General features: G+C 45.8%; 1 protein-coding gene across 10 annotated transcripts in view; it reads left to right on the forward strand.

Moving 5' to 3' along the window:
- Positions 1-12,663, forward strand: part of KIAA1217 (KIAA1217 ortholog) — a 447,053-nt gene that overhangs the window by 393,764 nt on the left and 40,626 nt on the right. For 5 of the 10 annotated variants that reach the window (XM_060659150.3, XM_060659156.3, XM_060659151.3 and 2 more), the window contains 3 exons: positions 5,502-5,606; positions 6,123-6,172; positions 12,345-12,511. In XM_060659150.3, coding sequence (XP_060515133.3) covers positions 5,502-5,606; positions 6,123-6,172; positions 12,345-12,511 — 322 coding nt within the window. Of the gene's footprint in view, positions 1-5,501; positions 5,607-6,122; positions 6,174-12,344; positions 12,512-12,663 lie in introns of all 10 variants that reach the window. The other 5 variants (XM_060659152.3, XM_081796073.1, XM_060659155.3 and 2 more) reach the window with 3 other exon arrangements.

Consider the following 12,663-nt stretch of genomic DNA (forward strand, 5'->3'; position numbering starts at 1 on the left):
GGGGTAATAGGAAACGAACATACCCAGTCTTCCTTCTCCGTGAGCAGAGGACAAGGAGAGAAATAGCAGCCTTCAAGGCCAGTGTTAGAAACGATATTTCTTCATCACCCTCTGTGTGCCCAGTTTTCATCTAAGGACTGAGAACACGAGAAAAATTGCCAGACATGGTCGTTCTCCCTGAGCAGCATGCAGTGGGGTGAGGATGGGGTCGATCTTAATACATACAAAACATTGCAGCCCCTTTGCAGTGACTACCAACTCCATCAGTGTCTCCTCCATAAATCTAGATGTTTCCATGAGAAGTTAAATTTATGGGGAGTTTTTGGAGGAATGTTTTTAGTTCTACAGTTTTTTTCACCAGTAGGTTAACATCAGGCAGAAATAGAAAGTTCATTGCTGAGAGTCCTATTTGAAGCTTTACCACAAATTCAGATAATTTGAATTCCAGTGTTCTGTTGAACTCTTCTGAAAACAGTGTCTTTAATTACTTTGGTTTTTTTTTTCCCCCTCATACCAGAGAATCAGGGCATGAGCAAACAAGGGCATCGCCTAGCTTTAAGCCTGTTCACTGTTCAGCTCTGGAAAATGCCTTTGTCACTGCCAAGACTAAAGGGTTTTAGTTCACTTAGATTTCTCCCAGAAAAGAAAAAAAAAGTGACTTTGTGAAGGAATGATGGTACTTTATTCACCCCTGTGTTCACAGCGGATTGCTCCATGCCTAGCACATATTAAGTGCTCAAAAACATTTGTTGGTGACTTGTTGACTGTGTTTCTGACTTTCTGGGGAGAGAGAGATGACGGGATGAGCAGGAACCAAACACAAAAATAGTCACAAAATATTAGAACTAGAAATGAATTGATTGGCCACCTGGTAAGCACTCCCAGAAGAACAGCCCTGGTTAATGTCATTGTAATTGACTCTCCTGTACCCGTGGGTTTCAGCGTTGGTAGCTGGTTTGGAAGGTGAGCGCCTCCGACAGAGGCTGATCCCGTCAGCTCGCCTGACTGGTTTCCATCAGCTCCCTGACACTTCTGGATATTTAAAACCATATCCTTAGGGATTCATTATGGAGGAATTACCAGTCTCCTAGTTGTTGCCACACCGACTTGTTTTTTAATAGCCATTAATTTACTTAGATGTACAATGATAAGGACTTAATTCAGGTTTAACGAGGCCTCGGTCAGCATAAAGGCAAGTCTCTAGGCAAAAAATGTTGAAGGTGGAAATTTGAATCAAGAAGTTGTATAAATGGGGCACCTGGGTGGCTCAGTCAGTTAAGGGTTCGACTTCAGCTCAGGTCATGATCTCACAGGTTGTGGGTTTGAGCCCCGCATCTGGCTCTGTGCTGACTGCTCAGAGCCTGGAGCCTGCTTCGGATTCTGTGTCTCCCTCTCTCTCTCTGCCCCTCTGCATTCATGTTCTCTCTCTCTCTCTCTCTCTCTGTCTCAAAAATAAATAATAAACATTAAAAAAATTTTTTTAAGTTGTGTAAATGGAGTTACTGGCTGAAACGTTCCCTCAAATGCAGACTCTTTCCTTCCCTGAACTCTGAAGACAAGATCAGACTGTGCCCAGTCAGGGTTTTGCTTCATCACAGGCAGACATGGGTTTGCAGGGAAAGCTGGTTGTAGCAGAGGGAATTTAAATACTGGGATCAGCACTTTCCCTGGATTGGACTTGAATTTTTTATTAATATTACGCTTGGGTCCCAAGAAGATGCATTCAGCCAGGCTGACTTTATGGCACTAAATGACTAGTTAACCATACATCCTAATCACATAAATATGGTTTATGGAATGATACAAAATGGTTTATGAAATCACTTTTAAACCATCTTTTCAACAGTAATTATACCAGTTCTGTAATACCTTAAACCAAGCAATATTGGCAAGAATTAGCTTAAGCATTTTTAATATTCTGACGATTATCATACAAAATTGCCACTGCAATTAAATGACAGGGTCATATTTAATTTCTTTTCTTCCACTGCATTTCTCTTTTTTTCCTTTTCACATTAAAACATCCTTCATAACATTTCATCATGGGAGAAGGCTGCATCAGTTTCCAGTTGCTGTAATTTAGTTAAACCATAAAATTGTTTCCAGATTACCAACCATGAAATGGAAAGACAATCTTATTTATGAATTTATAAATCAGATAATCTCCCTCAAATGAATCCTGAAACCAGAAACACTTTGATGATTAAATAGGAGGGAAAAAGTTTTCTCATTACCATGTGTCAAAAGAATTGTATTTTTGTAAAGCGGGTTTGGCCGAGGCAGCGGGACATGCATGTGCAAATTGGTACGTGTGATGCCTCGGTCTTGTACCCTCCCCGCTGTTTCCTGGACAGTGGGAGAGAATTGCTCCCTCTTGGCCATCAGACTCAAGTGTTCCGAACTCTCAAGCCTCTGACAGATCATGTCTCCTTCCTGGTGGCCCCACCAGTGACATAGCCTGGAGGAGGCCACTCAGGGAGTATTCACGACCATACTCTCATAGATCGAAAGGGAGAACCAAGTGTGTGTGTACCAGGACTGGGTATGAGGCTGGGCTCCACGGTGCCCAAACTCTTACCCCAGGCAGTTTTGTGATTTTGACTTAATCGCATCATGTCTCCGTGAGGAAAGAAGAATGGAGCGCTGGTTAGGTATTGTCTTTCTCTGTATCCTAAAACCATTGTCAGGGGGGGCCCAGTGAGAAGCCAAGTACCCACTGAGCCAAGGAAAAAGCCAAAGGTGTGTAAGAAGGAAGCCCCATGGACACCCATGTGGAGAGGACCCAACCTGTGCTGTAACATTCTGCACTTCTACCCGTGATGATGACTGAGCAGTGCTCTGAACCTGGAATGATTCAGGTGCTTTGCTTGCTGTTTTGTGCTGCTGCCCTCCTTTGTTAAACTGGGTAATGAAAGTGGTGACTAGAGAGCAATGATCAGAGAGAACACTGATTGGGCCCTAATCAGGTTGGGTGATGTTAGAATCCCTTATGCTATTTCCGCCTGTCAGATTCTCCTTTATTCCCTACAGTCATAGACTTAGCCATTTCTCCTCTTTCTTTTTTTTTTTTTTTAAATATTTATTTATTTTTGAGAGAGAGAGAGACAGAACGTGAGTGGGAAAGGGGCAGAGAGAGAGGGAGGCACAGAATCCAAAGCAGGCTCCAGGCTCTAAACTGTCAGCACAGAGCCCGATGTAGGGCTCGAACTCACAAACCGCGAGATCACAGCCTGGACACTTCACCAACTGAGCACCACGGGGCCCCTTTTTCTTCTCTTTCTTAACTTTGTTGTCGTCGTGTCTGGATAGGTTGTCACTGCGCCTTCCTATCCCACATTCCAGCTTCACGGACTGTTTTAAGCCACTCCTTAACCAAAGCTGCCTAGACTCTAAAAATGTCATCCCACTTAAAAAGGAGAGAGGGAGGAAGGAAGGAAGGGAGGGAGGAAGGAAGGAAAGAAGGAAGGAAGGAATCCAGGAATTCTTTGCATTTTCCTAGAATTGAATAAGCTAGTATATCTCAAGGTGGTTCTGAATGCACCTGCACCCTTAGGGCCATGAGCTTGACTCCAGCATTACCGTGGGAAGAATGGAGGCACTGGACGACTTCCATCCAGTGCTCAGCAGGGCTGCTGGGAGTCATTCATTTCCCACGAGCCCATTTGACTAAGGCTGTGTCTCCCACATGAAGGCAGCATGATCGACCACCACCCATATTTTCTTTGCCGTATGGGTCTGATAAGCTTGGGATTTCCGTTGGATATTTACTAACCTGATTTCTTGACTGAAATTTCTTACTAACTTGTCTCTTTGGCACACGTTCTGTCTTATGGCAGAGACAAGGCCAAGAGCACAGGTGTAAGACTCAAAATGTTCTGCAGCTTTGATGTTTGGTCTTCACTACTCTGCCTGGAAATATCTGGAAAGCCATTCCATGGAATTTCGGCTCAGACTATTTGAGATTTCTCCTCTCCATACCATTAGAACAAAGAGATCATATTATTAATACGTCAGTTGGGTTTTTTTTTTCCTTATCGTGTTCAGAACTGGTAACTATTCAGACTGTATGACTCACATCCAAGAAACTCGGTCTTGGGACAGAACGATCCATTTTAAGCTAAAGAAAATGCATGAAATTGTGAAGTCAGAAACTCGTAATTGGGAAATTAACTTCAGTGATTCATATCGCGCTAAAGGTTATACTCCCAAGGCAAAATGCAAGGCCTAAAGGTTGTGTCTAGGCAAAATGACCCTTAAAAATCCTCTTGATTGCCATGAACGTTGAGATTCAGATACATCACCTCTCAATTAGTCCAACTTAACCGATTATTTTTTTCTAGAGGAGGAACAGACCACAGTGATTTTTTCCATTGGGTACCAGATAAAGAAGTTGGCTTGTGTTTAAAAGCCACGATGTACGCATATACCATTTGTAGCACAGGAATCACTGTTGCTGACACTACAGAGGTCTGTGGGGTGGAGATCCACAGTGAAGAGTGGGTTCACTTCTCTGTCTCAAGTTGACATCTGCTGATGGGATATGTTGGCAGGCGAGGTGCCCACACTATTCAAACTGTTCTCGACTCTCTTCCCTGTATTGTTTTAAGCTACCACATAAGGGTAATTGAATTCACATTTGTGCTGCCCATTACTCAGTAGAGGTTACTTTGTTGTGGTGACGTGTGTATAATGTATTGAAAACAATGCTAATCGTTCTGTAAAACCGCCATTGTCCGAGGTACAATGTGAGCCTGTTTCAAAGGCCCGATGAATTGTGATGGAGCATGAAAGGGCCCCGAACACTAACGTGCGGTGTCTGTGTAGGGGACGTAACTGTAGGGGATTCTTCATTTGTGTCTTAAGATGACCGAAGCTGTTAGGGATATTTGTCTTCCTACTTGATCCTGTAAAAGGCCCCAGGTTAAGGTTCCTATGACATTACATTGAGCATCCCCTACCCCCAAGTCAAGAGATTGATCCCAATCATGTTTTTCCTTAAAAGACATTCACGTGCGTTGCTTTTGGGCTATGAAACAAGTATCACTCCACTCTCCACAAACATCTCTGTCATTGACACCAAAATCAGGCAGCAGCCTCCCAGCTGACGAGGACAGCTTGGAAGTCTGTGCCACCAGGCCACAGCTGGCCTGGAACACCGCTGGCGCCAGAGGGAAAATAGCGAAAGCAGGGCAGAGAGCCTCAAAAACACGACGCGCACACAGAATCATTTCCGAAGGAGGCGCTGTTCGATTTTCCAGAAGGCCTGTTCTCATCTGACCGGTGTTTTCTCAGTGAGATCACTGGGTTAATATTAACCTCTGATCATCGACTCTTGAACTCAGCGGGGCTTTGTCGGCTCTGCAACATTCCCCGAGCCAGGATGGGGTGAACTTTGCCAGCCTTCTAGGTGGTACGTTTTATAACCCTCAGGTGATCATTCACCCAGACAAACCAGTCTGAAAGCCAATATAGCTTTAACAAACCATTCTCTTGTTTTCCAGAGAGAGGATGCAAGCCATGGAGAAACAGATTGCCAGTTTAACTGGTCTTGTTCAGTCTGCGCTTTTTAAAGGGCCCATTACGAGTAATAGCAAAGATGCGTCTAGGTAAAAAGAAGAAAAGCAAACCAATTACAGATAATTCGATCTGTTTCTCTTTAATCATTAAGATCATTCCTTCATTCAAATCCGTTTCCTTGTAATCATCTCAAGGCTGAAAATATGCACATCTCTATGAATCGTGGTTTGTGTGTTTGTTTGTTTGTTTTTCCTTCCGGTAATTCTTGGTCGAAGGTAACACTTTGGCCCAAGGAGGGTAGGTGGGTTTCCCAGAGTGCATGTGGCTTCATGGACCACTGTGCAGTGCCTGCCAGCGCCATCCACACGTCTCCACATCCACCTCATCCGAAAGTCGTGAGCGTGCCTCAGCCGCATTCCACCGGCAGTGTCAGACGCCTACCTGGGAAGCCTCTTCCATCCCGGCCGATAGTGACGCTGATGCTAAAACACATTGCTTAATACCATCACTAGCTGCTGCTGATTGCTTAGAATAGTCAATGGAAGGGGGGGAGAAAAAGGGCATTTGGGAAACCGTATAGCTGACTCTCTTTTTCTTTTATTCAGCGAGAAAATGATGAAATCCACAGCCAATAAGAGCCACACAGATGGTGCAGGTAAGTGTCCCTCAGAGCCTCTGCAGGCTGCCTTTGGTTAGCTCTGGCTTGTTTCGGAGCATTTAACCTTTCCCTAAGTCGCCTAATTGGTATGATTTCAGAGGCTTTCTGGATGACGCCTGACCCCCCACACCTTCCCTGCATAACGCTGAAATTCCAGATGAGTCATTCATTCAGGGGAGGGGAGATAGCCTAAGCCCTTCAGTCCTCTCCTTTCTGTCTTCATTCATTCATTCATTCATTCTTCTTTCATTTACACGTGTATATGGCCATACATCCCACAAATATATATGTGCCTGGCACTGGGCAGAGACAGTGGGCATAATTCAGACAGGCTGCCTGCCTGAATTCCTAAGCCGGGGGGAGAAACAGATACAGGACGAGTAATTCTGAGTGGTAAGAAGAAGCGCAGGGTGAGTGTTTCATCCACAGAGCTCGCCTAGACTAAGACATTTCCCTGAGGAAGTGACATAAGCTGAGGCCCAAAGGATGAATGGGACTCAGGTGAGTGAGTGGGGAGAGGAAGAGCCATTGAGGGGAGGGGAGGCATGAGCAAATGCCGTGGTAAGGAATTTAAATATTACTCTTAGTGCAAAAAGTGAAGCCACTGGACGATGAGTAAGGACCTCAGCCCAGCTGCAGAATGGGGACGGACAAGAAGGGAGCCAGTGATAGAGGTGGGGAGAGAAGGTGTGCTTGGACCAAGGCCAGCTTTTTAAATGCCAGCATCCCCCCAAAAGAAGCTCCAATTGTATGCCCAGTGGAGTCCCCTACTATCCAGGTATATTTAATGTACGTCTTCTGCCACAGGCTCAAAGCGGGCCTCCTCTCAAGAGTAAGAGGTCTTCCCTTGTGTTGGATTAGAAATAGAAATCATGACCAGGGACATGTTTGGCTAGTGAGTTACACAGGAAGCATGTGGCAAGTTGGGTGAAACCCCTAATTGGGGGAAGCCACAGAGTGTCATGCAGCATGGTAGAATGGACAGACCTTGGGACTTCAGCTGAGTCCACTGTTAGACCTGGTTCCTCCCTAGCTGACTACAGGCAGTTGAGCTGTAAAGCCAGGAGGGTTGGGCGTCCAGCATTTCCAATCCTCATGGGATTTGTTGGTTTACTCAGAAATCAATCAGTGGCTTTGGCTTCAGCCAGAGAATTATTTAGCAGAAATTGCTAAACCTGTCTTCAGAACGATTGCCAGTTTGTTTGAGAGATATTCATTCCTTCTTTTATTTTCTCACCAATTATGAATGTAAAGGGGGAAGAAAAGAACCTAGTGAACTCATAGAAACAGAGAGCGGAATGGTGGTCACCAGGGGCTGAAGGTTGGGGGAAGCGGGGAGGTGTTGGTCAAGAGTACAGACTTCCATTTAGAAGATGAACACGTTCTGGGGATCTGATGCCCAGCATTGTGATTACAGATCACAGTACTCAACTGTACCCTTGAAAGTTGCCAAGAGAATAGATGTTAAATGTTCTTGCCGCAAAAAAGAGATGGTAATCATGTGACATGATGGGCGTGTTAGCTAACACTGTGGTAGTAATCATATTGTAATATATAAGTATATCAAATCAACACATCCTAAAGATACACAATGTTGTGTGTCAATTAAGTCTCAGTGAAGCTGGGGAGAACAAAGTTTGCCTACCGAACACTGCAACCTTCCATTCCTCTGGATTCGATTCTAGAAATGATGAGTACCCGACACCATTGTTCTAATCAATGCGTACGTGCTCTTTTACATTGTCCCTTTACCCCTTTTCACTTTTGGTGACATCATCATGCTCATCATGGGAAACACTTAGTGAGTGTTTCTTCTATGCCACACACCATTCTGAGTGCTTTTCATGCGTGAACTCATTAGCTCCTGACACATCTACACAGGATAGGCACAGTTGTCATTCCCATGCTCCAGATGGGAAGACTGAGTGTATGGCCCCACATGTGACCCACAGCCACACGGTCCCACCTGTCGTTTTACCTCATTCTTTTGTGTGAAGGTGCCCCAATCTCTTTAGAGATATGTAGGCTGTTTCATTTCTTAGTGTTGAAAATTTTTGTCCCTGTCTCTTTTAGAACCAGGGGAGAGGACCAGGTGTAACTTCCTTGAGATGTGTTTCCCAAAGTGGAATCAATAAGTCCAGAGGGACGAGCTGTAGTAGCACTGGCAACATGCTGCCAGCTTTCTCCTCTGAAAGGCTGAGCCAGCCCATGGCGCCACTGGCAACTGCACGCGCGTTGTTCCCCGAGTCTCTGCTGGGTTTGGTGTCTCTTGTTCTAATGTGTCAGGGCTAGATGTGGTCCACGGGGCTCTCGTGGCCATAGCAGCCTTGTACGGGGGTGCAAAGTATATCAATTCTTCCAGAATCCTAGGAAGTAAGCTACAAGACAAAAAAGGATAATCCCTCTTCTGTAGACAAGTCCAGGGAATTATAGAGAAGTCAAGGAGCTCATTTGGCCGAGGGTAAATAAAAAACGGAAACCCAGGGGCGCCTGGGTGGCTCAGTCGGTTAAGCGTCCAACTTCGGCTCAGGTCATGATCTCACAGTCCGTGAGTTCAAGCCCCGCATGGGGCTTTGTGCTGACAGCTCAGAGCCTGGAGCCCGATTCAGATTCTGTGTCTCCCTCTCTCTCTGCCCCTCCCCTGTTCATGCTCTGTCTCTCTCTGTCTCAAAAATAAATAAACGTAAAAAAAAAAAAACAAAAAACCAAAAAACGGAAACCCAGATTTCCCGTTACTTTAGGAATATTTGGTTTACTGTGGATAGAAGAGAACAGAAGGAGCCTCCCATTTCAAGGACATACCAGATGTTTTATATCGTATGTTATATCATTGAACACATCTAATCCTCTAAGGAAGATGTGAGCCACACTGCTCGCTAGTAGAAGTCATAGCCGGTCTTGCCAGTTCCCAAACCTGTGTTCTTTCTGTCACAACAGGATACATTAAAATCACATCATCTTTGCATTAATAAGGTTCACATTACAAAGTACTTGACTGAAGTGAATGACCTAAGGGCAGGCTGGGTAGGAGAAAGGTGGGGGTGGGCGTTGCCTGGAAAGGGCGAAGTGCACGGAAAGGAGTGAGGTCTGCAGACTGCACCCTGATTCTCCTGACCAGTCCGGGCCTGTTGGGAGCAGAGTACGAGCACCTCCCATGTGGGCGTGGCGAGCACACATCCTGTGCACGTCTCGTCTGAAAGGGGACTCACTTAACATTCAAGTTCCCACCCGCCAATCGCAGCTGCATCCGTAGATTTCAGGGCACCTGCTCCCCCAGCCTTTCCACTTGCTGACCCTCCAAGTGAGGAGGGGAGGATGGCAGAGACTCCTGCCCCCTCTTCTCAGAGAAATAATAATCACAGCTAACTGCAGTGGGGGGTTCTGTCTGCACCAAACACTGGAATAAGCAGTTCACCTGCGTTGGCTCCATTATCCTACACAATTTACCCATTTGTCCATTTTACAGATGAGGAAACTGAGAGAGAAAGAGGTCATGTTCCCTACGTGAAGTCACACAACTAGGAAGTAGATACTGAGAATGATTTCCAGGGTTGTGGTTTAAATAATTGGGAGGATAATAGTGCCACTGGCTAAAATTAGACCTACAGAGACAGAGGTCTAGAGAAGATGAAGAGAAATAATGAATTTGACCTGCTTGTGGAAAAGTCCGGAAGCGATGGGAAGGTATTGGTACATGCATCTGAAGATAACTGGATGCTGGAGACAAAGATGTGGGAGACATTTGCAGGTGGAAATAGATCCAGGGAGAGGAGAAGCAGTCCCAGGAAAACATACCAGGGTTTAAAGGGTTGGCTGAGGAAAAAATCAGAAAAGACAGTGACCAAGATGCAGCAGCAGAAAGGTAAGGAGAAAGGGGATAGGAACAGTTAAAACTGACTGAAAAAGAAGTAAATGAGTGACAAAGCCCAGCATCACGCCAAGGAGATCTCATGTCAGCCCAGCGTCTGTTGGGGTGACCCCTGACCGGTGGCCATTTCAGTGAAGGAGTTAGAAACCAGATTTAGTGGATTAGGTTAGAGGTGAAGGAATTTTACAAATGAGTGGAGATTCCATAAAGACATTTGGTGGTGAGAGGTACTTTTTAAAACCAGTGTTCAGCATTCAACTCTCACAGATGGTATGTCGTCTCCGGCTTTTCCTCCGTGCAGGAGGTCGTGAGCGCTGTGGTGTCCTCACGGTGTGTAAGGGGAAGAGGGGGAGGTAGAAGGGAGGGGTGCCTTCCCAGGCTGAAGAATAGCGGAGCAGTTCTGAATGCCGCATGCGAGGTAGCTAGCTGGCACCGTGTGGTTTTCACTGGAGAAATACCTCAATGGTGTGGGCAAGAGTTGGACGCTCAACGGACTGAGCCACCCAGGTGCCCCTGGGAGAATATCCTTTGGAACACTTTGCTCTTCTGGGGGCGATTTTGATTTGAGGGGGAACAGCCAAAAGTTGGTCAGAGCCGCGACCGGTGATGATAGGAGTTAGCTCGTACAAAGACCAGCTCTTTGTCTGCTTTGCTGGGGTTCCTTTGGAAATCCCTATGATGCTTTCTGTTCTGTGATCCTGACTTCCGCAAGGGGGCCACGAGAGGGCTGGGAAAGTGGTTCTCTGGAGGTGAGGAACTTGGTATGCCGTCAGCTCTCACTGGCATTGCTGAGACCAAGCAAGAGGACAGCTGTGCCCTCCCTCACTCACCGGCACGCCATCTAGACCCCGGAGCAGCCCCGCTGAGGCTTTCAGGGCTGTGTGTGCTGGGGAGGGAAGGGATCCCTTGGTTGCTGAGCCCAGATGGAAAGAGAGGCCCCTGTGCTGCGTCCACTTCAGACTGTGCAGAGGCACAACAGGATTCTGTCCTCGAAGGCCTGCCCAGCCTATCGCCAACCTTCCACGTTGTCCTTTGCAGAAAAGAGAGCTAACCAGAAGATGGTGTGTGCGTGCGTGTGTGTAATGTGAATTCAGAGTCTACTCTGGAGGCCTATTCCAGAGAATTGCATTGTCCTATAAATACAACAGCACTTTCTTTTGATTCCCGTACCTTGCTGATCCTGTCAGTGGTACTTGGGATCCTTTTTGAGGCATTTTCTAAAGCACACTTTGTCGAATCAGGCCCTTCCCGGATGGACTTACGAAATCCACGAGGCTTGTTTAAGTTGGACCCACAGAGCACAAGTTTATGGCAGCTAGAAAACTATTTAGGAAGAGTTTCTTTCTGCTGCCTGATTTTATTCTTCTCCTAGAGAATTTTGTACCATACCTGATTTTCTCACTGAAGGAGATGTGAGCAGGAGTCCTTCTTTTGGTCTGAAAACCTTGAAGAGGTCCATGAGAGTATCCTGTTCCTTTTACTTTTCCTTTGGTGACTGGCTGAGTCTACCCCGAACTAAGTGCCTGTTCTCAGGATACATCTGCCTGCAGGAAGTAGTCATATAAGCACTGTGTTAGGTCCCAGAATTGAAAAACTTATTTTTCTGGGGGCACCTGGGTGGTTCAGTCAGTTAAGCATCCGACTTTGGCTCAGGTCATGATCTCATGGTTCATGAGTTCAAGCCCCGTGTCGGGCTCTGTGCTGACAGCTCAGAGCCTGGAGCCTGCTTCCGATTCTCCCTCTCTCTCTGCCCCTCCCCCGCTCATGCTCTGTCTCTCTCTGTCTCTCAAAAATGAATAAATGTTAAAAAAAAAAACTTAAAAATTTATATTTTTGTTGTAAAAATCCACATACTCACTATGCAGATTTAAAACTACAAAAAGTAGTAATATAAAAAAATATATAACTCATGGAATACTACTAGCCGGAGAGAATGTTAACACTTTGTTATATATACAGCTAATCTTTGCTCTGTGCAAACCTGTGTATTTAAAGAAGATAGATAGACAGACACACAAAAGATAGACAGACAGCTAGCTAGCTTCCTTAGTGTGGCATTATGTTATACCTACTGTCCTATGATCTGCCTTCTAAGATGTGACATTTACAGACCACATACTATAATAATGCATGAATGTTTCATAATTTTAAACCCAATTCCTCTTTTTCCCCATTTAGAGGACCAACCTAACTTAAAAAATTTTTGTTCCTAATGAAGGACTTACCAGTAATCTGTATTGGGATGGGATTTAGACTTTCCTTTCTGGGATGCTTAGGTTCTTGGCTACTCTTTTCTCCTAGGAGCACTCCATGTTTCTGGGGGAAAGACTGTCAGCGCACTGGAGTCCTCAGGGCCGGCCAGCCAGCCCCTGCCTGCCGGCACCTCGGCCATGCACATGAGCCTGCTTGACATGAGGCGGAGTGTGGCCGAACTCAAGCTCCAGCTCCAACAGATACGACAGCTTCAGGTACTGAATGAGTTCCTTGTGGACAACGTCTTCTGTCCTAGTTCCCCAGAATCCGCTTTCTCCTCCCTGTTCACCTCCAACAACCCTAGCCACTCAGCACCTTCCTGGGGCTCTCTCTACCCTTCCCTCCTAAGGGCTAACTGAAAACATAA

Source organism: Panthera onca, chromosome B4 (assembly GCF_046562875.1).
Source record: "Panthera onca isolate mPanOnc1 chromosome B4, mPanOnc1 haplotype 2, whole genome shotgun sequence".
Classification (NCBI taxonomy): Eukaryota; Metazoa; Chordata; class Mammalia; order Carnivora; family Felidae; genus Panthera; species Panthera onca.